This window comes from Bombus huntii, chromosome 10 (assembly GCF_024542735.1).
Source record: "Bombus huntii isolate Logan2020A chromosome 10, iyBomHunt1.1, whole genome shotgun sequence".
NCBI lineage: Eukaryota > Metazoa > Arthropoda > Insecta > Hymenoptera > Apidae > Bombus > Bombus huntii.
Genome location: NC_066247.1, coordinates 3,344,498 through 3,372,150, shown reverse-complemented (window position 1 = coordinate 3,372,150; position 27,653 = coordinate 3,344,498). Strand labels below are relative to the sequence as shown.

General features: G+C 37.2%; 4 protein-coding genes across 7 annotated transcripts; 2 read left to right on the top strand and 2 right to left on the bottom strand.

The window, feature by feature from the left end:
• The first annotated feature begins 12 nt into the window (after nt 1–12).
• Nucleotides 13–12,855, top strand: LOC126869982 (uncharacterized). Of its 2 annotated transcripts, XM_050627261.1 has the most exons (8): nt 13–388; nt 637–1,102; nt 4,350–4,636; nt 9,482–9,704; nt 10,038–10,768; nt 11,206–11,407; nt 11,485–11,703; nt 12,091–12,855. In XM_050627261.1, exons 4-8 carry the CDS (start codon nt 9,519–9,521, stop codon nt 12,169–12,171), a joined length of 1,419 nt encoding a protein of 472 aa, XP_050483218.1. In that variant the 5' UTR covers nt 13–388; nt 637–1,102; nt 4,350–4,636; nt 9,482–9,518; the 3' UTR covers nt 12,172–12,855. The 2 variants fall into 2 exon arrangements, with proteins under 2 accessions (XP_050483218.1, XP_050483219.1); XM_050627262.1 differs by lacking the exons at nt 13–388; nt 637–1,102; nt 4,350–4,636 and adding an exon at nt 4,700–9,364.
• On the bottom strand, nt 12,467–14,392 carry LOC126870001 (ADP-ribosylation factor-like protein 3). Its single transcript, XM_050627300.1, has 5 exons — nt 14,289–14,392; nt 13,726–13,854; nt 13,524–13,655; nt 13,010–13,246; nt 12,467–12,925 (listed from the first exon to the last, which is right to left on the bottom strand). The coding sequence occupies exons 1-5, from the start codon at nt 14,289–14,291 to the stop codon at nt 12,884–12,886; spliced, it is 543 nt and encodes a 180-aa protein (XP_050483257.1). The 5' UTR covers nt 14,292–14,392; the 3' UTR covers nt 12,467–12,883.
• LOC126869988 (probable E3 ubiquitin-protein ligase HERC3) lies at nt 13,941–27,653 on the top strand. Of its 2 annotated transcripts, XM_050627272.1 has the most exons (8): nt 13,941–14,047; nt 14,593–14,847; nt 14,915–15,105; nt 15,395–15,524; nt 15,598–15,724; nt 15,998–16,172; nt 16,256–16,630; nt 16,939–27,653. In XM_050627272.1, the coding sequence occupies exons 1-7, from the start codon at nt 13,956–13,958 to the stop codon at nt 16,423–16,425; spliced, it is 1,140 nt and encodes a 379-aa protein (XP_050483229.1). In that variant the 5' UTR covers nt 13,941–13,955; the 3' UTR covers nt 16,426–16,630; nt 16,939–27,653. The 2 variants fall into 2 exon arrangements, with proteins under 2 accessions (XP_050483229.1, XP_050483230.1); XM_050627273.1 differs by lacking the exon at nt 16,939–27,653 and having other exon boundaries at nt 13,960–14,449; nt 16,256–16,488.
• On the bottom strand, nt 16,360–18,813 carry LOC126869993 (uncharacterized). 2 transcript variants are annotated; one of them, XM_050627281.1, is made up of 6 exons: nt 18,599–18,813; nt 18,265–18,431; nt 17,570–17,744; nt 17,408–17,503; nt 16,918–17,123; nt 16,360–16,660 (listed from the first exon to the last, which is right to left on the bottom strand). In XM_050627281.1, the coding sequence occupies exons 1-6, from the start codon at nt 18,811–18,813 to the stop codon at nt 16,512–16,514; spliced, it is 1,008 nt and encodes a 335-aa protein (XP_050483238.1). In that variant the 3' UTR covers nt 16,360–16,511. The 2 variants fall into 2 exon arrangements, with proteins under 2 accessions (XP_050483238.1, XP_050483239.1); XM_050627282.1 differs by lacking the exon at nt 17,408–17,503.

The window sequence follows — 27,653 nt, the reverse complement described above, 5'->3', positions numbered from 1 at the left end:
AGAACGAGGGAGTCTGAGAGTCTTGTCGTGTGCTTGGTGCCGTACGAGAATTCACTGCATATATATGTAGCACTTGCGACCAATGGTTTCTACGTATCCATCATTACCCTCAAAATGGACAAATAAGAATCTCACGTCTTCGGTATTTCTTTGAAAGTGAATGGGTTCATCAGGAGGAATTTCCCAGCTGTCACGTGGATCGTTAAGTCTCCATGGTTGATTATTAGTGCCACGTGCTCGAGATTGATACTAGAATGTGATACTAGAAGTGTAGACGGCTTACGCGATACCTGTATCGAGATTCAGAGGATGAGACTCCACAGCATCGGCTGCGTAGACGTAAAGGTACAATTGTATGAGAATGCCAGATCAGGGCGAAGCTTTCAAGGTAATATACTAATTGTACCTGTCTCTGTTTTTACATGATTTTGAGTTGGCACAATTTAGAAAGAAGAAACAGTAGAAACTGAATGTTGTTCAAAGTGATTTGAATGTATCTTTTGCAAAGTGTATGGATGAAAACATGTCTTTTGAATTATATATCCTCGATTTATATTTTAATCGTTCGCATTTCTAATGTTAATAATAAACGGAATGATCATGTATAGTACTCTAAATTTCCTATCGTTATCACAGGTATTTCACATCAGCTAATGAAAACGAAAACAGAAAAGGATGTAGAAATGACATATTTTTACCTTCGACGCAAATCAACGAGGCGCTCATCAGTAGTTGTACCAATATGATTATATCGAGGATTTGTTCGAGATTATTGCCCGGTACCAGGGTTGACAGTGTCGTTCCACGGAAAGTCGGATTTTTTCTAACAGCCAAACTTCTCGAAGTTAGTCGACTTAATAAAATTCGTCTTGATAATCTCGAATTGACTACAAAGATGCATCGTTAAGCCGAAGAGTGATCCATCGTTGATACAATGAACGATTACGTTGTCGAGAATGTAAATCGCTTGCAATGCCAATACGCAGAGGTGATGGAGCAAAGACAAGTGGACGCAAACTCGCTTGCCAGAAAATAGTTCAATTTTTTGGGACTATTTAGACTTACTGGCGAGTTCACCGAGTTTTGGAACATACGAAGATAGGTAAGGCACGTCATAGTTAAAATGTTAGAAACCGATCGTTTTACGTGGAAAAGTAACCTTTACCTTGAATTGTTATATTTATTTTATACAATGTACTTTTACATTCGAAATATGTATATCAGAATTATATATACTGCCGTAAATATGAGGGCGGTAGCTGATATTTAGTATAAATTTATCAGCTAACTCAGTTGTATTATAAATATTTTACGTAAAACACGTACATGGTGTAAGACACTAAATGGATGAAAATTGCTATATGTTAATTTGTTATGTACTGTTGTCTATTGGTTATTTGTTAATAAATGTAACGAGGTGGTGTCCTAATGCGGTCGTATTTATATAGACTGCACATAATCTGAATAAATAAAAATATAAAAACATCCAATGCATTTCTCTTAACGTTTGGGGAATAAAACAAATCTATTTCTATATGTGAATTCTTATAATGAATTCTATATGTGAGGTTGCATTAATCGAATCTTAAAGTACTTTGGAACGGCTAAAATCAGACTTGGACCGTGAAAGACAACCCGAAGGCATAACCAAGATACGGCATCATTAAGTAACGATTCGTTCTTTTTAAAAATATTCGATCATAACATCGCTATGATAAGAATTATTAAGAACTGATCAGCTCTTTAGAATTGAATTTATGTTATCATGAGCGTGTTTCGAATTCCGGCGCGTAACCGGAAAATTTGACGATTCTTTACCAGGTTTGGACAAATTTTATTTGAAATAAAGATAAAAAACAGTTTGAAATAATGAATTATTTTTGTTATATGAACGATATAGGGAAAGTAATTTCGTTCTGCACAAAGTTCAAAGAAATCGTTTTCAAATGATTTTCTATCTTGGTTAACTTTCTTAAACAACATGACATGGTCTTTAATGCTAATGTGGATTTGAAATATTATTCGAGTTGTAGGCAAGGCGGACGATTTACTTTACAAAGTAACGGCATTTGTTCTGAGAATTGATTTAATTTTAGTTACTTTTTTGCCACGTGGCATTGGCCCCGACGTGTTCGACCAAACGAGTTTCTGCTGTACAGTAGAACTCCGTTTATATAATTTTTATTTATTTGAACTAAATGTTAATCAATGGCTGATTACAAAAACTTTTGCTAACTAAATCTATTCATTTAAATTTGTATTATATGAACGAAACAACTTAGGTAGCAGGGAGAATCAGTGATCTTCTAATCTATAAACTATTTTTATCAAGTTCATATAAATGAAGTTTCACTGAATTTAAGTAATAGCCAAGTTTGCATTTTACTAGGCTTTTAAACCCACTCGCGTCGTCATTACGAAAATCCACCGAACAAAGGAAGATCCATCTCTCGTAGGCCAAATACCAACTACTTCCAGCACCGTCTCCTACATTTTTCCGAAATCAGACTCTACTATAAGGTTTGCTACTCAATGGCACTCCTCTACATTCGTTGGCTTCGATGCAACGTACGATTTATCGTGGCGCGCACATGAAGGCAGCCAAGCTCTCTTGCTTGCATATGTTCTCTTCTTTCATCTATTATTCTCGCGCACAATATTGAAGAGAGTCCGGTATAAATCAATATTTTCGTGCGAATAAAAATATACAGACGTAATACGAAACTTGTAAAAGAGGGAGTGGAGCTTTGCCGATGATGATTATAACTTTAAGGCCTTTTCAAACTTGAATACTATTAACAATGGACGAAGCAGCGAATAAAATTATAGATACGACACGTTGTCTTCTAGAAATAAAAAAGAATTAAAGAATAAAGACGATACGGCAAAGTGTTTTCTGACATCTGTCGTAGTGCTGAATGTTCAGGTTGCATAATAAACATGGTGCATCGTTTATGAGAGAACAAACGAGACAAAAGAGTAACAGTAAAGATATTTTCACATTATAGAGCGTAGAGTTTAGTGCATCATAGAATCAAATTGCATCATAGCGAAATTCCTGTGTTCCGCATCGAGCATCGGAGTTCATCGAGCAAAACGTAGATGAAAACAAGAATTCTGATCTCGTAACGGTGTTTCTCGAGCCTAGCAGCACGCGTGCGTAACTAAACGCCACGGTATTTTTTTAACGCAATCAGTGCCGGAAAGAAGTTACTTCGACAGCTGTTCGAGCGATTTATGGGTTACTTAACCATTTGATGTCCAGGTTTTTTTTCAAGTTCACGGGGAATGTACAAGAAACAATAGTGCTAGCAAAACAATTTACATTAGGTTGTTCATTACCATGATCACATAGGTATACTTCGAAGCAAAGTATCCGAACACTTATCAGAAAAAATATTATACAACGCATTACTACGTAAATTACAATATATTTATTAAAGATATATATTTACTAAAAAAATAATGTGCAGCACGAATAACCATCTTAAGCGTATAATAAATGCATTTCGTAAATATGTTTTGTGTTGAGTTTATGGTAACATAATTTATTCATCTATTGTACATTGCGAGATTTGTTTTAAACTTTACCAATACAACCATGATGATCGGATCTCATTACAGTATTAATGAAATTCCAAAATGTGAAAGTGTAACACACACAATATATTCATCAAATGTTTGTGTAGACGTTGAAATATATAGCTATGTATGTAAATATATAGCTAAGTGTATAGCTATGTCACTATGTATCACGGGTGTTAAGCGGTTTAATATGGTCGAATGCCAAGAGACAGTGGTTATCGAAATCTTGGCAACTGGCCATAGAATTTCGAACCGGTTAGGTGAATCTTTGTCGTGAGTAGATGAGACTCGACCTTGGCACCTCGAATTCAACGGATTGCGCCTTGTTGACGCGTGTTCTCTAAATTCGTTTCGGGGTCAATGACTGGTTGCCAGCAAGGGCCACCGAAAGTGGCGATCCTACCCGCGATGCAAGCTGGTTTTATCGACCTATATACAGGAAATATTTTTATAATTCTGGTAATTCTTCGAAATTCCACAGAAGGTTCGTATCTTTTCTGTTTCCATTTCAATACGTGTAGTTTGATATTTTGATATTCAAACTTGCTGATTTATGATTGAAAATATATGGAAGAACCGAACTAAGAAATTTTAAGAATCAACAATACATATGAAGATTATACCAACAAAAACAGATTTCCCACCTTTTCTCCGTTTATAAGTAGTCTTTGTTTATTCAAATAAATATTTAAAAAAAAGTGCAGTACTCGAACTTTCGAACAAACAATAATTCAAGAATCTTTCATGCAAATTCGTATTTACAGCTGCATACACAGAACCTTCGGAGAATATTTGAGAATACATCAAAGATACAGAAGGTGGCAAGGAACTACAAACGATGCACGGTGTTATCGACTTCTCGCTCGCTGCTGAATGTACCTACCTGCTTGGGTAGGTAAGTACCGTTCGTCGAGCTACCTTCGACGGCAGTCACGCCACAACCTTCGTCGTGTCAGGTGCGCACGGAGATCAACGGGACTATCTTTGGTTATTCGCGAAGTCTCTCATTGCCGGCGTCAACGCAATTCTTCTCTGAATCGCTGGTGTCCAGGTAAATCCACATATTTGGAATCGACTCGAAAGTTCATCGACTTTCGTGTGTTTTTCAGCAATTTTTGTTCGTGAAAAGAGTTTAAAATGCATCTAAAAATGTATGTGCAAAACTTGTTTCTTCGTTGGAATGCAAGAGCAAAAAATCAGAAAACAAAGCCTGAATTTCAAGTGAGTCTGAAGTTAGAAGATTCGTAGGAGAAGATGCATAGATTAATTTTGATGGAATTCGCAGCGTTTTCATTTTAATCCGATGTGCTTAGATATACGATGCGTAACGAATGGCGGTATGTCAAGCTTCAATGATCATAACCATCGAAAACATAATTGAACACGCTCTAGTTGATCATAACTACCGTTGTTGCGCTTTTCCGAATTTTCATAACCTATTAAGTAACTCGATTGTAATACCGTTTTCTTTGCTTCGTTTCCTCGTGCAACTTGTTGCGCGATTCTTATCGCTTGAAATTTCTTGTGTACGTTATTGCCACCGAAAATTCAAGGTTTCTCATTATACGAAGCGATAGTTTATCGGTCGACTCGTAAACACAATGAAAAGTTGCATAATTCGCCGATTAATTAAAACAGAAACATGTTGCACTTTGACGAAACAATATTGATGGCAAATATACGTTGTGACCGATTTATTTTTAAAATAAAAGTTTATTTCAAGGAAACGTGTACGAGGAAACGAATAATCGTTCGACATAAATTTTAAACTATTTCGTAAAGATGTCGTAAATATTGTAAAACAAGCAAATTATCGCTATCTACGATAAGCTATCCATAACAGTGATATAACTTTGAGCAACCAGAATTTACATAAATGACAAATAGAAATACATCGCGCATAAACCAATTGTTTTTTCGTTTCAGTGTTTGCGAAGCCTTTTAAGATAAAGTTTATTTTTAGATAACAGAGGCAATAACACAATAGCGAATCAACACATTACATAATAAGGTCGCGTTTCTTTAATTCGTAAAGCAAAAATCTGCCTACTCCAATCTTACATCTTATTCCATCTTTTATATCCTGCACCTCAAATCTTACATTATGTATCCTTATCATGTATCCTACAACCGATACTTCATTTTTCATACCTAATAAGGTAAGTACATTAAAAAATCGTATATTAAACTCCACGATTTCTATTCCACTTCCACCGCTATTCACATATTCTATATCCTACATCCAACATCTAATATCCACTATACCATATCCATTATCCCAAGCCTCTTGTACAGTTCATAATACCATCCCACATTCCATTTTTCATATAGCTTATATCACATCCTATATCCTATTAGTATTACTAACCTATGTCTTACCATTCTATATCCCGTATCTCATAATCCCATTCTCAGATTCTATATCTCATATACAATATACCAAAAAAATGTCTGTCATTCTTAGTTTCACAGTACATATATTCATCCCATATCTAACATTTCATGTTTTCCATTTCCTCCCTTGTTCCATATCTAGTACTTGCAGTTAATATTTTTCACCTTAATATCCACAACACGCATCACCATTCTACATTTCATAATTCATATTTCCATCATCATTTTATAGCACATTTCCTGCATGCCCTGTTCTGCATCCTATGTTCTTTTCAAGACAAACTACTAATTTTCCCGAGCACATACCCCATATATCTTACACATTTCCAAGCACATGTCCCATATCTATATCTAAATTTCTTACTCTTTATTTCATTTCCTAATTATTAAATTTCCCGCCGCATATTTAATATATACAATCCAATAATCCCTATTTTATACCATTGCTCCATTCCATACAGAAGGTACAAATTACCCTATCCAAAATTACAATTCATTAAATGCTACATATACACCATCCAATACCAATATACTACATCCAATGTGTCATCCCACACCGCTACACCATTCCTTAGTGCCGATATTCTTTGTTCTGTGTCCCTCACCACGTTACCCCCAACCTAGTTCATTAAATACATCCTTTCAAACTAGACGCACGAGATACATCATAGACTGTTCACAAAAGAAAGTTGTACAAGAAATCGACTCTTCTCACAAAAGAAAATCACTATCCCACAAAATGAAATTCGTTGTCCACAAATTGCCCACAAATTCCACAAAAATCGACACTTACCACCATTGCTATCCTACAAAACAAAATTTGTTGTCCACAAATTACTCACAAAAAGGAATTCATTTTCCACAAATTAAATTTATTCGATTTCTGGTGGACAGATTTGTGGACGGCGAATTTCATTTCGTGGGATAGCGATCTTCGTCTACGGAGGTGTCAATTTTTTGTGGGCCTTGTGGGAAATTTGTGGGATGTCACTTTCGTTTTGTGGGAAATTTGTGGGCAACGAATTTTGTTTTGTGGGATAACGGTTTTGATTTGTTGGAACTGAGATGTCCTATAGGTTCAGTTGGTTATAATTCACGCTTTGTGGGAAACATATTTTTTTCACTTAAATTGTATTTTTCAATTTTTTGGCGGAACTGACGATGTTATAGGAAATAAGAAATAAGAACAGAGTTTCGGATAATTGTAGGGCGAAGGAAATAAAGTTTGTGCTCTGCAACGTAGAGCAGAAGATATGAGATATGGTTTAAGAAACATTGGATATAGTATGTGAGAGACAACATGTAGAAAATGTGCGATGAAATGAAAGACGTGGGAATATTCGGTATAAGATAGGGAATAGAGTTATATGCTGTGGAAACTAGGATAGAAGATAGAAGGGGAAATAGGGAATATGAAATATTTGATATGGAATGGAGAGGTGAAGTTTTGGAAGTAAGATGAAAGATACCGGTTAGGAATACCAGTTATGAGGTATAGGATGTGAGACAAGGAATATGAAGGATAGAATATGGAATAGAAAAGTGAACTATGGAATAGGCTTGGGATAATGGATATAATGGGATAATTTCAGTTACTTTTTTTAAATTACGTTTTAACGTATTATTCTTTTTTTTTCCAAAAGGATTGAACTCGTAAATATTTTTCTTTAAATGAAACCTGCGTCACGCTTATAACAACGGGGCTGGAAAATTTGCACGCCTGGAAAGCCAGAGGCACGGAAAACGATATATGGTTTAAATGGATCGCACGGGATGGTAAATTGTACTGAACGAGTATAGAAAAATACTCTGACCGTGTCTAACAAGCTCTTTTAATTACGTAGTAAAATGTCGGTTACGTCTATACGTATCTATATGTATGGATGCTTGAATGCCTAATATGTGCTTATTCTTATCCTCTTGCCTTCTGCTGGTTTGCATCTTGACAGAGCTGCGTCACCTATCCAAGAACGGTACGCGTTGTTGAACAAAATCATTAATAATACACGAATTGTACCGTTATCCGGTTGACTCTTTGCTCGGAACGCTTATTCGAGCAGAGGAGACTGAACAGAGAAGAAGAAAAATACAAGAAGGGAATAGAAAGGACACGTAACACGATGCGCTGGAACATCGCGAGATCGTGGTTCCCCGAACCTGGAAATGATGTCGATGTCCGGATGACCTTGGAAACTAACCACGAACCGAGAGTTCTCCTCGCTTTCCCTCTCGTCCGCGCCAGAACGATCTGCATTCTGCACTTTCTGTGTTCACGATCGAAATCGATAAATAAGCTTGCCTCACGCGAAACACTCTGGCTAATTGTAAGAAACACTTTCCTGGACGATTTCACCGCGTTACACTCTGATTCAGAATGTTTTTCGATCATCTTGATGCTCCATTGTCTTTCTCTTCGAGGTTCGAAGCTCGATTTTTCACGGTGAATCAGAGGAGAAATTTGTTTAAAGAAAGAAAGAAGTCCGTTTTCAATTTCGGTGCCGAATGTGAGAAATGTGAATCAATTGACGGTCGTTCGATTGACGCGTTGAGTTCGGCGCGTTGGAGGAACGATGAGTAACAGTCTGTACCGTTAGCCCGAATCGTTTCTCCAACTGGAGAATGTCAATTTCATGCGGTTTACGGTACTCAAATTGCGCGTTAGAATACAACGCTTCGATTGTTGGTCAGTTCCTTTTCAATCACGATCGTCCTTCGGCTATTTACTTCTGACAGACATTGATCTACTGTTCTCTCCGGGTCTGTATGATCCGAGATAGATGATTTATTTCCATAGATATTATTCGAATGTAGATAACTTTTAAATATTTGATCCGAGTATTTAATATAATTTTTCTACCTTCTGTGTATTTCGCGCATTTTCTAAATAAAGTACTCGAGAAAGGAATATATCTGGAGAGATACAGACGCGATGAAGTGAAGGGAGCAATAGAGTCAAGTCGTGCCTTAAAGGACTATGTATCTTGCGAAGCTCGAAGACGAACTAGATATAATTCTGTCAGTAGCCAGATTGATCAACTGAAATTGATCAAATTTTCTAGACACTCAATTTCATTAATCAAGTACATAAGTAACGTAAGTTTTCGTAAATTTCTTGATATACTTAAAACACGACATATACATACATACATAGGAGTAGGAGAAACGCTACTTTGGGAGATTCTAGGAAGATTTATGACATGGCAATCGAATAAGGGACAACGTTCAACTGATCGTTGGTCGGATAGCATTCCACGTGCAACGGTATTCAAGTGTCCACGAGCCGAAACGTTTCCGGTGTATTACTCACGCTTAAAATCCTGTCGACGACCTGGATACAGGCGCGGCATCCTAAAATAACTCGACCACGATCAAGATCCGGTTGAAGGTGAACGACTTTTCCATGTTCGTCGTGCTGTAGGACCGAGAATCAGATTCCAGAAATGTGAAAGAGGGACATGTTATGTTAATCTGTCGCTTCGTTAACAAATCTATATTCTTGCAGAAACAAAAGACGGACAAAAGAGAAACAATAAGGAAACATGCGGTTGCCGAGGACGTGCATCCTGTTGGTTCTGCTGGCTTCGGCGAAATGCGAAAAACACGAAGAGGAGGATACTTCAGCCGTGTTTCTCGAGGCTGCCAAATCCTTCTTCTCGAATAAGGACAATATTAATGGTCTACAAGGATTGGCAAGAGCGTTCTTGCAACCGGATGGCAGAAAAGAGGTAAGATGGCACTTGGAGTATAGTTGTTTCCACTCGAGGAGTATTTTAACATTTGTTTCTATCGTTCGTATCCGATACCACAAATAATATAGTATGCATAGAAATATGTTTCAATATACTACAAACACTTTGATATTTGCTAATTTATGTGTCACGAAATTATAGGAAATTAATTTAAAAATCTATGACATACGTAGAATGCGTAAAAAATTAGCTTATTGGTTGCATATAGCACAATTTCTAAAATACGAACAATTAATTATACAGATCTTTACTTTTGCAAATGTTCATATGTTAAAAATCGTAGCAATTGTATAGAATTCTATCGAACAGGTCAGCAACGCGTTCGACGGAAAGTCCAACCTAGACGGTATCGGTCAAATCGTATCTGGCATAGGAAGTTTATTCTCCGGGAATGGAAACAGCCAGGGAATCGATTTCTCCATGATTGGCTCGGTTCTCGATGGTGTAATGAACTCTGATAAAAGTACCAAAAGAACAGCTAGGAGCGTGGAAACAAATCAAGAGCATGGAATCGATCTGGAAAACATCATGAACATGGGAAGCATGTTGATGGGTCAACGTGGCAATTCCGAGTTATTGATGGGGTTGATACCGATGCTGCTGTCGAATCTTGGCGGCGAGAGCAACGAAGTTGACAGTGCACCTAATAATATACACGATCACTCTGGACATTCTTGGTATATGCCACCGATCCTTGAAAATTTGCACGTAATGTGGGACCACTTCAGCAACTCGGAACTGGGTCAAACATTGTGGAAGAAAAGTGGCCTGGCGCAATTTGTCGGCCAAATGTCAGACTCCGAGGGACGTATCCAGTACGAAAAATTGCTGGATAGTTTCGAGAACCCAGGCCTGCGTCGCAGATGGATACGATCGCTGACGAATTATATCGGAGAGTGGATTTCCCATATCTCTGATCCGCAAATTCAACAGCGCTACTTGAATACTGTTCAGTTCGTGGGAAATAGTTTCTTGAAGTCTCAGGGATTTCCAAAATCGGCCATGTTCGATTCGATGAGACCGGCAGAAAGTCTTTCTAGGTACTATCGCCACTGCTCTAGTTATGCGCTTATCTGCTATAGTTATGTCTTAGTTATGCTATCTATCATGCTATAGTTAACATTTAATCTCTTCGCTGTTTTTAAAACGGCGATGCATTGCGATAACAGTGCAATCAAATTCTGGAAATAGTTTCCTTATGTGAACTTAGTGTATGGATATTTATCCATTGATAGTAGAATATATGTACATATACTTTTCGTGTAATAGATTTTAAAACAAGAAATGCATATTATACATAAAACACATAAATAATACATAAATAAATATTTGACCATGCATCGTCGCAACAGTTACGAACGAACAGTATATAAAACATTTTAATTGGCAGTTTTCTGAATGGTTAATCAGTTAGAAATCAATAAAATAGCGCTCATTTTTTGAGTTTCCATTTCATAGCGTAATTATATTTCGACAGATTAGTGAACGCAGTGGGAAAGAGGTACTTAGGGATGAAAATCGATAGTTCGCAGTATATCAAACCAGCTGTGTCGTACATCAAGGAGTTGATCGCCCTGGCTTCCGAAAAAGGATTCATCATGTCTCGAGTGAACGCCAGAGGAATCAGCAACAAGCTCAGTGATATGATCAACAATGACATTATTAATCCAATGTTACAGGTAACAGATGAAACAGAATATATAATTGAATCTGTTCTATTATAGAATCGTATGTTAAATTAAGAATCAATTTGCAGTCTTATCGAGCGTACAAGTGGGCAATTAAAATGCCGCAATGCGCCAGTCAAATCTTGTGCACAATCAATGAAAGGAACGAACAAGATACGGAGCAGCCTCGTTTAAGAAGTACCTTATTGAAAGCGACGAGTTTTCCTGCTGCTTGGGCTGTCAGTTATAAATTAGGGACTAATTTCTGGGCCCTGTATGGAGCCATCATGGAACATGATAAGTGTACTGTAAGTAAAATGTCTTGACAAAGTTAATACAGAAGAGAATAGAGATATGAGATAGGGTAGAATATCTACTATCAGTGCTATTATCAAAAATTAACGATTGTGAAAAATTTGTTTGATTAGTTTCAATCCGAGATAATGATGATTGGTAACTAACAAATATTTAATCATCTATTATTATTATTATAGGACAAGTCACTGTCGTTTGTTGAAATTATTATTGTCAGATATTTTGATTCGAATCTACTCTAAAACTTCATAGGTTAAAAAATAAAATAAGTATCTCATATTTCTTTCTCTCTGTCTCTCTCTCTCTTTCTCTCTCTCTCTCTCTCTCTCTCTCTCTCTACATGTTAAGAACTATGTTGATATATTTTCTTCAATTCTCAGCAAAAATATCCAGCTGACTGCACAGATTTCCATGAAGAGGAGATACGAATTAAAACAGAGAACATTCACAGTGAACTTTAATATCTGATTAAGTGTACCTTGTGAGAGACATTCGCGATTTTTAAAGTCAATTTCACGAATACACAGCCGTACCGTATGGCTGTTATTCCATGCGTAGTATATAAGATTATTAAGCGTTAGGGAATAAAGGAAGAGAAAGCTGAATCACTGGAAAAGTTCAAAAACGTCTTAGTGTACATAGAAACACAGCTGAGAAAGGAGTCGTCGAATAAGTAGATTTTTAATGTTACGAATTTTTTATTTATCTCGAATCTCACGTGACGAATATTCACTTTTTTTCATGTACATTGTGTGATTCTTTTACTTCCACGGTGCTAAATATTTCTCGGTCAAGTGTCGTGAAATCAACAGTGGTCAATTATAAGAGCACCAGTTTATAATTATTTGTATGCATCTTCTTTTTGATTCGCTATTATATTTATTTCTTTCTTTAATGGAATCTCTAAGAATTCTATTTCATAAGAAGAGCACTTGTGAGAAGGTACGTATTATAATATAGATATATTCTTTGGGACGTCGTAATTCTGAGCTTACGAAAGCTCCTTCCATGAAGGCCGGAAGTTGAATGACTAGATCTATTCGATCGTGTTCATGCGTTTGCGTTGTTTGCAACAGCTTCTGTAAATATTAGGTAAAAGCCAAATAAAACGTATGTTGGATGTACGAGGTACATCGTAAATCGTTGCGGTTTGTTGTTATTCTTTTACCAGCATTACTTTCTCTTGATGTTCTTGCATGCCCATTCAAGACCCTCCTAAAAAATGACGAAATTACGTTACGACTTTAATAAAATGCAGTCCACGACGTTTAAGCTTGCTGCGTTAAAAAGTTTTTGCACCTTGACTCCTTTTCCTTCGGTCGCGATGCATGATTGTATCTGCCAGTCGCGATCCTTGATATTGTGCAATCCAAGACCTTCGGCGATTTCGGCTGCTGTGACAGCTTGTCCAAGATCTTGTTTATTTGCATAAACCAATAAAGGAACAGCTTTTAATTTCTCTTCCAATAAGAGCTCTGACAACTCTTGACCTGTTTCTTCTAGTCTCTTAACGTCCGCGCTGTCCACGACATATATCTTTGCGGGAAAAAAAGAGAATGCAAAAAACTTAATGTTGAATCAGAAATCATTCGAGATACTATTTCACAAAACATTCGTTCAAACGTAAAACATCGAATAAAATAAAAAATCATTTCCTTGGCTAAATAATGAAATAAATCGAAGAAAAATCAGTTACATATTCGAATAAACCACCTATACAATAATTTCGATATAACATCTAACTAAATAGGGTAATATATGTATCATTTTTAAAATATTTTGTGACAGTGTTTGAATAATTGAAATAACTTACTAAAACATCCGTATTTTCAAAGTAATTTCGCCAATAGGGACGAATTTTTCGAGCACCTCCAATATCCCAAACGTTCAATTTGAATCCTTCGCTTTGGACGCTCTTTATATTGAAGCCTTGTGTCGGTGTTACCTTTAAGAAACAGAAACTTAGTATAACAAACAATCAAACTATAATATAAATTAATTGCAAAAAGGAATACCTGCGTAATATCTTCACTGGCCAAGGATTTTAAAATCGTCGTTTTTCCAGCATTATCCAATCCCAGAAGAAGCAGTCGCAATTCTTTGTCTGGATTGGAACGCAATTTTCTCAGGATTGATAAAAGTCCCTGTTATTAAATACACAAAAATATGAAAACATTTTTTAACCTTGTTCAAGCAAAGATCTGTATGGTATTTAAATTTTTGAATTTAAAACGCGCGCCTATTAATGCAGCAGACGAAATCACTTCGCGATGGCATTGGTGTTGTCGAAGGAAGTGTGTCAACCTGTCGTCAAAAATTTCAGAATTTTCTACAAATGTATGTTTGTTTATATGAGCGGAGTATAAAATAAGCAATAAATAGAGTTAAATAGCGAATTTTCATTCAGTGAAACGCATTGTGATAAAAGCTGTGACGTTTAAATTCAAGATTACAAATTTTAGGTTATGTTTCGTATATCTTGTCTATCTTGTGTGGGAAACAAATATCGTTTAAATAGTACGTAAAGGTGCATAGTAAGGTTGAGTGCATTAAAAATCAATTATCTGCGGTTTATTACCATATTTCACCGTTGTTTATTAAATTGGAACAAAAAACGTGGCAGTAGTCGATCACGACACGTCAAGCGTTTGGTTATCGTCCCTCGAATTTATTGTGTTGTTTCTATCGTATCTAAGGAAACTGGTGGTATCTGCGTCACTTGACCAATAGTCTTTCACGGTATTTACATATGTAAAGACATAAATCAACAGATACATAATATTTAACTCTATTTTCATGTCAGCCTATCTTCTACTTGAATAAGTATATAATAAATAAAACATTCATATCTTTATATATAAAATCTTTATTTTGCTTTGTAGAGACATGCCATTTTATTATGCTGGTTTTAATACCAGTACATTGTTCTCTAACGATGGAGATATCAGCTTTATAACAGATTCATTTACTAAAGTATCGTTTCCTGGAATTACCGATTTTCAAATAGGTTGGAGTTACTTCCTCATTTGGAAAGGGAATGAGCTATACATTTCTAAAACACTTGAGGAAAATAATAAAGATACAGGCGCAGATACAAATATTCAACTAATACAACTACCAGAAAAGTCACTGGATAGGTATATTCTTAGATTTAAATAATTAAAAACATATAGACGTTTTAGTTCAACATTCATATTTTTGTAGTTGCAAGCAAGCTGCAACTGGTAGGGACAATATAGTAATTTTATCTAATGATAATGAAATATGGCTGTATAAGATCTATGAGAATACTTGGAAGAAGATAATCAATTTTATAGGTGATAGCGACAATTCAGAAAAGGAGTATCCTATTAAAATAATACAAGGAGGATGCACTGTAGTCCTTACTAATTTAGGTAAACATTTGCAGCATTGAATGCAAAAGTGAACTACACCAAATCTTTTTCTCAATATAAATTTATAACATTAATTTATTCCAATAAGCTATTTTATTCATCATGCAGCGTATATTAATCATATAGAAGTGGAAGAATTAACTTTTTCGAAATGGAGAATATAACGAAATTAACTAGAAAGCAAATTATTCAGTTTATTTAGTATTGGCGTTAGCCCATTTTTGCCATATTTTAGAGTCTAAATATTTCAAATACTATAGTTTATGCACATATCTAAAACGTGGTTTAGGTCGAGCTTTTAATGTCCCTATTCTGATTGATATACCAAAGAGGGTTCGATTCATAGACATTGCTGGTGGATTTGACCACACCATCTTGTTAGCAGAGAATGGTGACATTTATTCAATGGGAATGGGAACGTATGTACTCGATCATGTATTATTTCATAAATCAATACAGTCAAAGTAAAATGGACTGATTCGTACGAAATAGGCGTGGCCAATTAGGACACAATGATTTAGAGGACTGCGATAATCCAAGAATCGTTGACGCTTTAGCTGGCATTAAAGTAACGCAAATATCGGCTGCGGGTTGGCATACTGCCGTAGTAACTGATCAAGTAAATAAATATTTAAACTGCGAATATTTATGCAATCTTGAAAAATTAAACAGAATCCATATAACGTGCAAAAACACATAATATATTTAAAGTAAGATTACTTATTATAATATTTAATAGACGAAACAAATTTCTATTTAAGTTCCATTTCTTTAGTTACGTTCATGAAAATATAGGATTGTATAAACATTCGCAGTTTATAAATATGTTTCATACTATTAGAACAAACTAAATCGATGAACATAGTTGGCAATAGTTATTTTTAAACCATAGGGTGACTTATATATGTGGGGATGGAACACAAATGGAGAATTAGGGCTGACAAAGCAAGAGAGCAAAGTAGTTGCTACACCCACGTTAGTAGATTTCACAAACGATCAAGACGAGAATATAGAAGTTTCTGTGAAAAAAGTTCAATGTGGAAATACTTTCACCATTTGTATGACGGGTATATTTAAAGACAAAAAAAAAAAAGAAAAGATATCGTTATTTCAGAAAAAAATGCATTGCAGAAATTTACTTTTCCAACAGATGATGGAACGCTTTGGGGATGTGGATGCAACAAATACGGACAATTAGGGCAATCCCCGGAAAAACTTTCGAGTTCTTCAAAATTTATTAAACTCGACGTTCCCTTACGTCCGGAGAGTATTAAAGATTTTAAGTGTTATGAATGGGGTACAGTCCTCGTAACAGACTGATATTGTAACTTCGTCCAATGGCTAGTTTTACAAAGGAAAAATAAAGAGGACGTTTTCCAAATATTTGCGTGTTCGGTTATTTAATGTTATGCATCAGGCGTCTCGAATATTTCCGAAGCTTCGTTCGCTTCTATTAATGGCAGAATAAATAACCGATTGGTCAACAACATTACTTCATCGTCCAAAGAAGGCGGAGGTGTTGGGGGTATTTTGTAATTTGTTTTAAGTTTTTTGCCTGTAACACAGAGATGATTAATTTTTTCTATCTGCGTATTTTCTAAACTGCAATACAACTTACGTTTTACTGAAACGTAATTCGTTTTAATTAACTAAACTGCATATAATAATAGCATAAAAATAGCAGCAAATGCATAAAAAATAATAATACGTAAAAATTGATGAATTTCTATTATATGAATTACTTATTCCACGACGAGTTCAAATAAATGGAGTTCTATTGCAGAAGAAAGAGTGGTTTCATGTTAGCTTCACCTGCTTTATTGTCCTTTTTAGATTTGTCCATTGTCTCGATTTTCTTCAAACTTCTTTGCAATTGCATATTAAAAGGGATCATCTTAGGATCTGCCGGTTTCACTGGGCGCGGTGTCCGGAAAGTAAATGGTAAATTGTAAGTCTCTATCTCAATTGGTTCCACGAAAACCGCGTAAACGAGGGCGTATCGTAGCTCGTTCGCGTACCTATTTAACAAAAATTGTTTTTATTTTCTCGTATTACCGTCTATTCTTTCTATTGTTTGGTAATAAATAGACTGCGGATAATTTGTGCATTTATGAGAACGTGTTTCCAAGAATGTGTAGAATGCACATAATGCATAAAATTATATAAGGTATTCAAAATATAGTTGCTATATAGTTTAGCGAGCGAAATAAACCTCAGTTTACTTCCTATTTCTTTAATTATGTTTATAAAAATATGAATTTGCACAAATATCCGTAGTGTAATGATGAAACAGACAACTTACATATCGTAAGTAGCTTCAATCACGATATCTAATACTGAAACTGGATCGATAGTACCCGAAAGTTTGATGTCAGCTTGAGAAGAAGGTTCTCGTAAACTTGTCACGAATGTACGATCTATTATTAAAGCATATAATAAAAATTGACAAGATTGTTTAAACTACCTTCTTATCGATTGATTTCCTGTCGACAGTCTTTCTTCTATTTCTTCACCTGCTTCGCGTTCGTCCACGATTTCGTCCCAATATGGCATTTGTTTCTGTTCAGATATTTTGTTAGCTGCTGCGATGAAAATGTTTTTCAAATCTCTAAAAAATCCTTCCCGAGTATGTTTCCTATCTTTGTAAGTAGAATGATTTGTAAGTAGAATAGCATATAGTAGCAAATATCATACACGTACATTATGAACATGCCTCTTCATAAGTATTAGGATCCTTCTGGAAATGAAGAGAAATTACAAAATCTAGAATGTTGTTATTTTGTTCGAAACTTTGAGACACAAAGAATCTGTATGTTCGATATTATTAGGTTGTTCGGAATAATAGCTCGTTCCAATATTTTAGGTACAAACAATACGATTAAGCTTCTCGTTTACGTTTTTCTCTCTACATCACTGATCGATTTCGCTGTTTATAATTTATACTGTTAAATGTTCCATTACGTTCGCGACCTTTTGGTTTTATTGGAATTTTATAAACGATCCCACCTAGCATTTCGATTCTATCGCTTTCCACTAATACATAATTCTGATCGATTAATCGTTCTCCTAATATCTGAGTGAATTATCATGTTTTGCCGAGAATTAGGAAATGTCCCAATGCTTATGGACGGGAGTGTAATTATTCGATGAATTTGTTACCTCGGAGTAATCTAATTTCCCCAGCCAACCAACTGACCAAAACACTCATGTAATACTCATCGAGATTCTCTCTGTATCGTATCATGTAAAGGACCAATGTATCCAAGAACCAAAAGGACGCCATGTTCGTGGCATAATCGTCAATTCCAAGAAGATCTCCTAATAATCTGTAGGAAAAGAAAAGATGTGGTATACTTGAACTCGATATCGTTCGATTTATAGCATTCTAACTTAATGAGTTCTTGAGGTTTGTCGTTTTCGATACTGATCGATGTGTCAAACAAGCTCTTGAACGTACGTGGAAGCGTTGGTAGAAACTTTTTGACAAACTCACCGCAAACATTGAATTCGTCGATCGACTCCGTTTCGGTTCGCTGTAATTAACAAGCAATTTGAATTTCGTGAATTCGTCGTTGAAATCAAGTTTCCGTTAACCAGTGAACGAAATGTGACGTATAGATATAAATAAACGTTCCTATTAGAAACCTTAATCGATCGGGCCCCTCCATTTTCCTTGATTAAATTCGTTCTTAAGTTCGACATTTCCATTCTCGTTTACCGGCGAATCTTCTTAAACGATGACAGGGAACATCTTCGATGACACAGGGCAATCGATGCTCGTTGAGACCGAATCGAATCTAGAAGGCGATCGTCGGCAAGATTTCGGGATAGATTGTAATAAAAGAATAGTCAGAGTAGAACGGTTCGTTCGTTTTTTATTCATTGATTTTATTTTTTAATTTTTTTTTTCCATATTTTGTTCAATATTTTCAGAAAATAACACTCCAAAGCGAAAAAACCGTATATTCTCACCAATCCCAATGTGTGTATAATATATATATATTATACTTCTCATATATAATATATATGTATATATATATAATATATATATATAATGTATACTTTTATACTTTATATATAATAATATTATGTAGAGTATAGCGCACACTTTAGACTGTTATCGATACCTTTTATAATTTTATCGATAAATTACAAATATTGAAAAACATGAAACAGACACAGCCGGCGGAGACACGGGGACTTGGGCGTCCTGGGACATCTTTCAGCGGATCCGTGAAAAAAGATTTCTTTTGTTCTTTCGAGCGCGCCCTGTCGCGGCTTCCGTTTCGCTCGATAGTTCTCGGATTGGATAGCCTCGGTTTGATCGACGACCAACACTCGAGAAAGAGATCGAAAGATGGGAAGACCGAGGTGAAGTGGGCGAGAGAAAAAAAAAGAAAGAAGAACGTTTCTTCCCCCGTTCGTTCCTTCTCCCTCTCCGATTTTCCCGAGAAAGAAAACGGAAAGCTAAAACGGAGAAGCCAGGGAAACGGAAAACGCGACCAATAACGCGCCCCATCGGGACACCATTAAATACTTATTATATTATATTTCGGTCGCTCGAAAATCCCCGGGTCCCGGCGCGACTGACATTTTTTTTTTTTTTATTTATATATTTTCACACCGAAGTCAGAAAGGCAATACGCAGTATGAACTTACTTAGTACATTTGTGTGTGTATGTGTGTACGCGTATGTGTGTGGCTTTTACAACTATTTTCCTTTTTGTTTCTCTCTCTGTTTTCTTCTTCTTCATTTATTTTTGTTCACATTGGTTGTGGTTCTTCTGTTACTCTTGTTGTCGTTTTCCGTATTTTATTCATGTTCGTTCGTATTTGTTCCTTTCTTTTTTTTTCTTTTTACTTTTGTATGTTTGCTTCCACGCGTTCCTCCTGCAACTTCCTAACCTAACAAAGCTTCCATTTTCTTTCCTTGCGTATCTTTCTTTTTGTCACGAATTTTCGCGGTTTTCGATCGCATCTTATGTAACTTCATATCGATCGATTATAATTATCCCTTTCACCTCTTCGTCTCTAGCGTTTCCCTTCTTTTTTTTTTTTTTCGTCCTCCTTGTTACCGTTCAAAATTGTTTCTCTTTGTTTAACTCTACGCTAGATATAGTGCTGCTTCAATCGTTCGTTCCGTCTTCCCCCGTTCTTCCCGAGTCTCGATAATCATCCGAAGATACGTGAGAGTAAGAGGGAGAGAGGAGAGATGATACAGAGAGAAGAGAAAGGAGCTTAAGAGGGAGGTGCTCTCGGAGGGGTTTTGTGAAGTGAAAATCGTATACAGACGCAGCCAATTAAATTTTTATCGAATGAAAACGAAAAATGAAAAATATACAAGAAAATAAAGAAACGACCGACCAGACAGAAGTACGAAAGAAGAAACCGGTAGGAATAAGCGAGGAGCTGTGATTTCGAGTCTTTCTTTCCTTATTTTTTCTTCAATTTAGATATTCACTTGAATAAATATGTTCTTTCGTCTTCGCAGAAAATAATGGTATTGTGTACTTACATATATCGAGCTTCGTGTACACGCGTGTAAATGCAGTTTCGAAAGTGTGCAATATTTGAAAGAAAGAGGAAATCACTGGCAGAAACGTAAAAACGTCTGGTGAAGTGCAAACGAAAAGTAAAACCGTGGAAATTAAATATTTTCAATCGATTTTATTGAAAATAATACAACAAAATATCTCATAATAATAATAATAATTAAAAATAATTAATAATAATTAATGATACGTACTGCTCTATTCGGTATCTAAATAATCATGTCTTAAAACGTCATTTAAATAATAATAATAATATTATCGTCGTCATTATATAATTATCGTAATAAAATAAAATAAAATAAAATAAAATAATAATAATAATAATAATAATGATAAAATAATAATAATCATAAAGACAATAAAGTTAATAATAATAATAATAATAATTATATCGTATAATAATGCATCAATAAACAAACTTAATAATCTAATTATTGGTTAATGATTCGTCATCGTCCTTGATCGCTATCAATGGATCTTTTTTTCTTTACCTAGCCATTAATAATGGATAATTAATTAATTCATAATTAAATTACACGTTGCTTGGATATGCACATACAGATATAAAGTCGTTTTTGGTCCCACCTAACTGCAAACATTATATTCGTACAATTTTTTTTTTTTTTGTTTCGCATGGATCGCTTTACATGTAATGCGTGTATGTAAGTAAGTGTCTCTGTGTGTCATGTAAGGTGTTCGTTACGTGTGCCCAAGTTGCGAAAAACTATTGTTAACTACCGGTAAAGCTGTCGTTTCTCAAAAAATTTATAATCGCGTATACACATGACAATGTTCCATTTGCCCATTTTTTAAATCGCCTTCTGCCTTTTTATCCTTCCTTTCGCGGTACTTTAATATTTCTCTTTTTTTCTTTTTTCTTATCCTTATCACTCTCTATCACCTTAGTTCTTTCTATTTTCATGTTTCGCGGAACTCGTGATCGTTCCCCTCGGGCGGTCCGAAATAAGCAAAAGAAAGAAAAACGAAAAACCGATCGTACCAATGTCGCGACCAAATGTGATCTGCCGTTTCGGAAACTTTCTACTACCCCGACATCGTAGCTGCGTTTCGTTCCAAACGAAAATTTTGTATCTTTCTGTTCTATCAATTTTCAATTTCTTCCTCGTATTGCCAATTCGCATTTAGTTTCGTTTCCCGGCAATGAATGGACGCGTCGCTCGAGACATGTTCCCATTTTATCGAACATGTCTTCCCGCACTTCTACCACTGATATATTTTCCTTTTTTCTTCCTTTTCGAAAAGAAAAACTCTTTACAACTGGCATTTCGTTATGCTTCTTTTCTTTTTTCTTTTAAAATACGCTTAAGTTACCTAGTAACATTATTCTCACTAGATACATCGCCGCGTAAAGAGGAACGTGTTGGACGACGTCCTCCAGAGAAATTTCCTGCCTTTTTTCTTTCTTTTTTTTTTCTTGGAACTCAAGGATGCATTTGTTTCGACGTCGTCTTCACGGCCCACTTTCCACGACAATATTTTACAGCCAATCGAGATAATTTCGACGCGGGACCATCCTTCGCGGTACCGCCTCTATTATACCTAATTTAATCTTTCTCATTAAGGCTAGATTACGCGAATTTTATTTTACATTTTCTCGCACGAATACTGGTTTATATCAGTCGCACATTTTTCTATTAGTCTGGCCATCCTTTACGACAATTCGACGAAGTCTTACCGTGAAAACTGTTGCTCGTTTCGCGCTCTTTGCGCGTTCTACGATTTTCTTTCTCGCTTCCTCTCTTGCTTTTCTTATCTTAAAACGTTATTTCGAGGATTAATTTGGAAAGATTACGCGAGAAGACCGCGCCGACTTGACGTAAACTGGACTCACAACACGAACCAGACTGTATGCGGGGTAATGCCAGTTGCACGCTTTCTCAGAGACGAATTTTACAACGTCGAAGGACACGTGCGCTTCCACCAATCGAATTCGGTTTAAATGCTATGAAAATAAATGCTATATATACAGTCGACTGACCATTCGTTCGCGCTATGCTTAACGGAACAAGTTATCGCTAATGTAGAGAAAGTGCAACTTGGATCAGAAGGAATGTTGACGAGTTAAAAAAAGAAAAAGGAAGAACAGAGTAGAAAATTATGGAAAAGAAGGTTTCACGCGGAAGCGCACGTTCTTCCAATTCGCCTCCTCGTCCGCTATTCGGCGAGACGATTGACACAACTTCACGGAACGCGAGTGAATTACATTTTTGGAATCGTTGTTTAGTCACGATCGGCTCGTTTCCGGAAGTCGTGGCAATCGGTCGATCGAACTTTCACGTCGCATCGTTAACACATTTCAAACATTATAACCTCACAACCATTTTGATAACAATCAACCTTCAACAAAAGAGCGTCCTACTTCAAAGAATCTTTAAAAAATGCGTCAGCCCGCGAATCCACTACCAGCGATACGCGTCACTCGCTTTGTTCTTTCGTAACCATGTTCTTCGCTCTACATCTCTCGAACGTTCCCGATAACCGGAAGTCAATCCTGCCGGCTGACGTATCACATGTTTCAAAGCTGCGAACCACGTACTTGCGATTTGTTCCGTACTCGCCACTCTCATTCACTCGCAATTCGCTCGAACGCGACTCAAAAGAATGCCCAAAGTATGTCTTTTTTCTCGCTCAAGCTTCGATCTCGACCGTTCACTGCGTTTACAGCCGTTTCCGCTAACGCCAAGAACGCGTGTACCAACCATTTTTACCCGAATGCTATAAAAATCTCGAGTTTTATCGACGATCGGTCGCAGTGCACGACTGTTGTCGTTTAATAAAATCGAAATCTCGATAATCTAAATTTAAGATGGAATTTCCTATCAAGCGTTGGACTCGTACGTTTCAAATTATAGTTGTAGCGGATGGCAGTTCTCACGAACTGTCATTCCGATGAATACATTAGACGAATCAAATAATACCATATATATACATTTTTACGAGAATCGTTACAGCGCATTTCGTTCTTTGGATGTTTCGTTAATGCGAATATGACAGTCGAAGATTGTTTGGAAGTAATTTTTCATCAAAGATGCTTATACCGTCTTTCTTGGTTAACCATTTACAGATGTATCTTCTTTTTCAAAAGTCACCGCAATAATCTAATGATAGAAACCATTAAATTTGAGGAAAAGAGCATCTAAAAAATTACTTTTGGTAAAATGCACACTTAGTTATAGCTCTGGTAACATGGAATCGATGAATTTTCAAATTCATGGCAATCTTCAATTTATACGAGAACCTTCCTAAAAGTTACTTTTGCCATGTATCCGACCATTAATCCCGAAAGGGTGGAAATATCCGATCATTTAAAAAAACATTCGAAAAGACGTTCTTTTATATCATCTCCGTTATTCTTCGTTCAATTAAAATACGAAAAACGTTAGATAGGATTAAAAAAAGACAGTAGAGGAAATCCTACCTTAAATGCGGAAGATCGATCGCGGTTGAAATGAACGGCGAGCGATCGCCGATAAATATCCATCCGTAGTCGGTCTACAATTATAAGTAACAATCATCGAGCAGATGTTTGGTTGGTGCACGCGGCCTTCCCAAGTCACGTATTCCCGATCCATCGGGCGAACACCGACCTCACGTCCATGAGATACGACCTTTACAAGCTACGAGAATCCGTTTAGCTCGGAAGGATCGTAGATCGTCGACGTGGAGAATCCTTCTTGCCCGTTAATTCCGTAAACCAAGTGATCAACAGAAGTAACGTTACTAATTGCACGATTTAAAAACTCGATTTAAAAACACGATTTAAAACTCCAGCGATACCTATTTCTAGTCGCGCTACGATTACGTACATCAACTCTATACAAATTCGCGTATCCCGCGTCTCTCGCGCGTCCAATTTCTATGATACACGCGTTACAACTGTTCAACTGCCCCATTGAAGCGTATCGATATATCTCGTATGCGATACATTGGTCTAACGTATTCGTAATTGTGTCTTTCGACGAAAAATTGGTCTATCGATGTACGATTGTAATATGTGTATCCGCGTGTGTATGTGTGTGTGTGTGTGTGTGTCTATCATTTTTCGTGTCGTTTATGAATAAACCGTAGGCGTATTTGTTGAATACATATATATATATATATATATATATCTGCGTGTGTATGTGTATGTATGTGTTTGATGTAAAAAGGTACAGATTTTGTATACAGGTGTTTCGTTTTGATGATCGATCCCGCTTGTATTCCTCCAACGAGCTCTCCCGCATCGTTATTTCGCGAAACGGGTGGAAAAAGGAAAAGCTTTCGAAACGAAATCAGAAGAAGATGCAAGCAACCGGCCGGTGTAAAGAGAGTAAAATAGAGAATGGCTGCCTGGTTGGAGAAAAGGGCCGGTGATTCTCGCTCGCACGTGGACGTAGGGCTTACCGTGGACGAACTCAAAGGGCCTCCCCCTCCCCGCGAGTTACGATCGAACGCGACACGCCGTTTTGCTCGATTTGCTCGTAGCGGCTTCGCGATTATTAATAATCGTCAACGAGATAATTAGCGACGCGTGCACACGGCGCGTGAGCGCGCGCGTGCCCCCTGCGCCGCCTCATAATTATCTATATATATATAGATATATTTATATGTATATATATATATAAACGACAGCGCCTACCGCCATAAGAATGACCGATAATCGATATATAATCATCGCGGTGTAAACAATAAATGGCGACACGTATATCGAGAGGTCTCATATTTATAATATATATCTATGTAACGCTTTGGACGCGCCTTTAAACTCCTCCCTTTCGATACGAAACGATAATATATAACTGTAAAATCCATGTGGAATATAAAAAATATTCTCTTGACGTTTCCTACCTAACTATATGAAACACTGCGCTAAGACTGTATACTTCGTTACGAAACGTATATGCGCGCGCGCGTTTGTGTGTACGCGTGTACCTGTTTGCGTCTGTGTATGTACTGTAACGTTGTATACGTTGTCCATGTGTTTCACGTTCGTAGCTGTGTGTCTCTGAGTGCGTGTGTGTGTCTGTGCGTGCGTGCGTGTGTGTGTGTGTGTGTCCGTGTGTCTGTGTGTCTGTGTGTGTATGCGTGTGTAACTGTGTTCATCTACAACGTCTGTTCATGTATGGTATATTGTAGTGTAACGTATTCGTATATGTGTTCCGTCAGCTTTACGTACGATCTTTCTGCTCGAGCTTACGCGAAAGTGTTACGTCTAAGAAGCGAGGACAACCTGGGGTCCAGATCTCGACGTATACCTGACCGGTAGCGTGTTCGCTACACGGGAATGCATCGATCGCCCGTCTCGAGATCTATCGTTCTTCCTTAACGCGACAGAAACAGAGAAAGAATCTGCATGAGCTGTCTGCTCGTTTTGAGGAGTCGCGCGTGGGAATGGACCTTCGGCCGCGTCTCAGCCCGTACAAACGTCTCTTAATTCTACGAGATATGCCGCTCAACGAAATAGGGCTTGAAACAAGGAGAGGTAGGGCTAGCGGACAAGGGCAGGGACACAAGGGTAGAATGTATATAGAGAGTCGCGGCCAGACTCATCGCGTCTGGTCTTGAAAAGGTACGAAGATCATTAACTCTTAACGCGTGCAAAAGTGTTACACTTGCATTGTACTTGACGAGCGATTACAAGAAAGGGACGAGATGAGAGACAGAAGTGAAAGAGAAAGAGAAATAGAGAGAGAGAGAGAGAGAGAGAGAGAGAGAGAGAGAAAGAAAGTGGGAGAGAGAGAAATGAAACTTAACATCGGCTACGTTTAGCGGAGGTGTCGACGGTCGACCGTGAATCGATCGATCTGCGCGTCGGAAATACACCGTACATATCGATACACTGGAAACTTAGCGTCTCTATACACAGGGCTACCTAAGAAATAAGCTTCCGGCAGGCGAGATTTAAACGATACGCCGCGCCGTTCGAAACACGCCTGCGCGAAAGCGTCCACGGTTTTCTAACGTTTTGCTCCGTTTACTTTACAAGACATTAAGACTGGCTCTGTTGCGATTAGACGAGTGTTCAACGAGTGTTTTGGGATCAGGCTATTATTTACCTACGATTTCTTTCTTGTCTTTCATCTTTGCCCTTGTTTCACCTTTCCACGTTTCGTATTTTCGCGCGCGGATTTCCAAATTCGTATAGATACAGCGGGGACACCGGGTGCCATTCCGAGCTTTTTGCCATTCGACTAATTTCGGGAGATTTTCGCTGAGTTGCGAAAAATCGCGCTTCCTCGCGAATTCCTTAGTGGGAGTATACCGTCGTTGAAAACTCGATGAAGGAAAAACAGTGTGTTCCGGTAAAGGTTAGTTAATCGTGTGTCGTAATCGCAGCATTCGTGGGTGATCTGATGTGTGTACGTGTGTGTCACGGTTTACAGAAAGTGATGCATAATGTCTACGCGGTATGTACAAGGTTGATTTTCTATCCGACGCTCGGCAAACACCGCGTCGGTGTTTGCACGATTTATGCCCAAATTAGATATACAGTTGATTAAACGCGTTATTCTCGCGCCTTCGCCGTGGCAAAGCAGCGCGAAGAGACGATCGCGAGCCGTCTGTTTCACGCGCAAAGTCCACGCATCTTATTAGAAAAAGAGCGAAAAGCTACGAAGATCCTCGCGGAATGTGTGAAGAAGCGATTCACTCGTTAAACTCCTCGTCACTGGCAAGTCGATACGGTGTGAATGCCCTGTTCGCCGATGGTAAACGCCAATTTTATACTTCTTCCCGGTGTAACGAAAGAGAAAATAAGGGAAAGTATATATCGAGATCCACGGGGAAAAACGACGCGCGAATCAATCATTTCGCGTTGCATCGATGAAACGGGCATGCGTGATATTTAAGGCTCGTTTCCACCGTCTTCGACGGCTGATATCCTTCCCTTGCGAATCAAGCGACCGTTCGAACGTCCATCGTTCCTCTGGCTGTCGTTTGTGCCCGTTCGAAAAGTCGGGCAACGTAGAAAGTGAACGTTTTTTTTTTTTTTTTTTT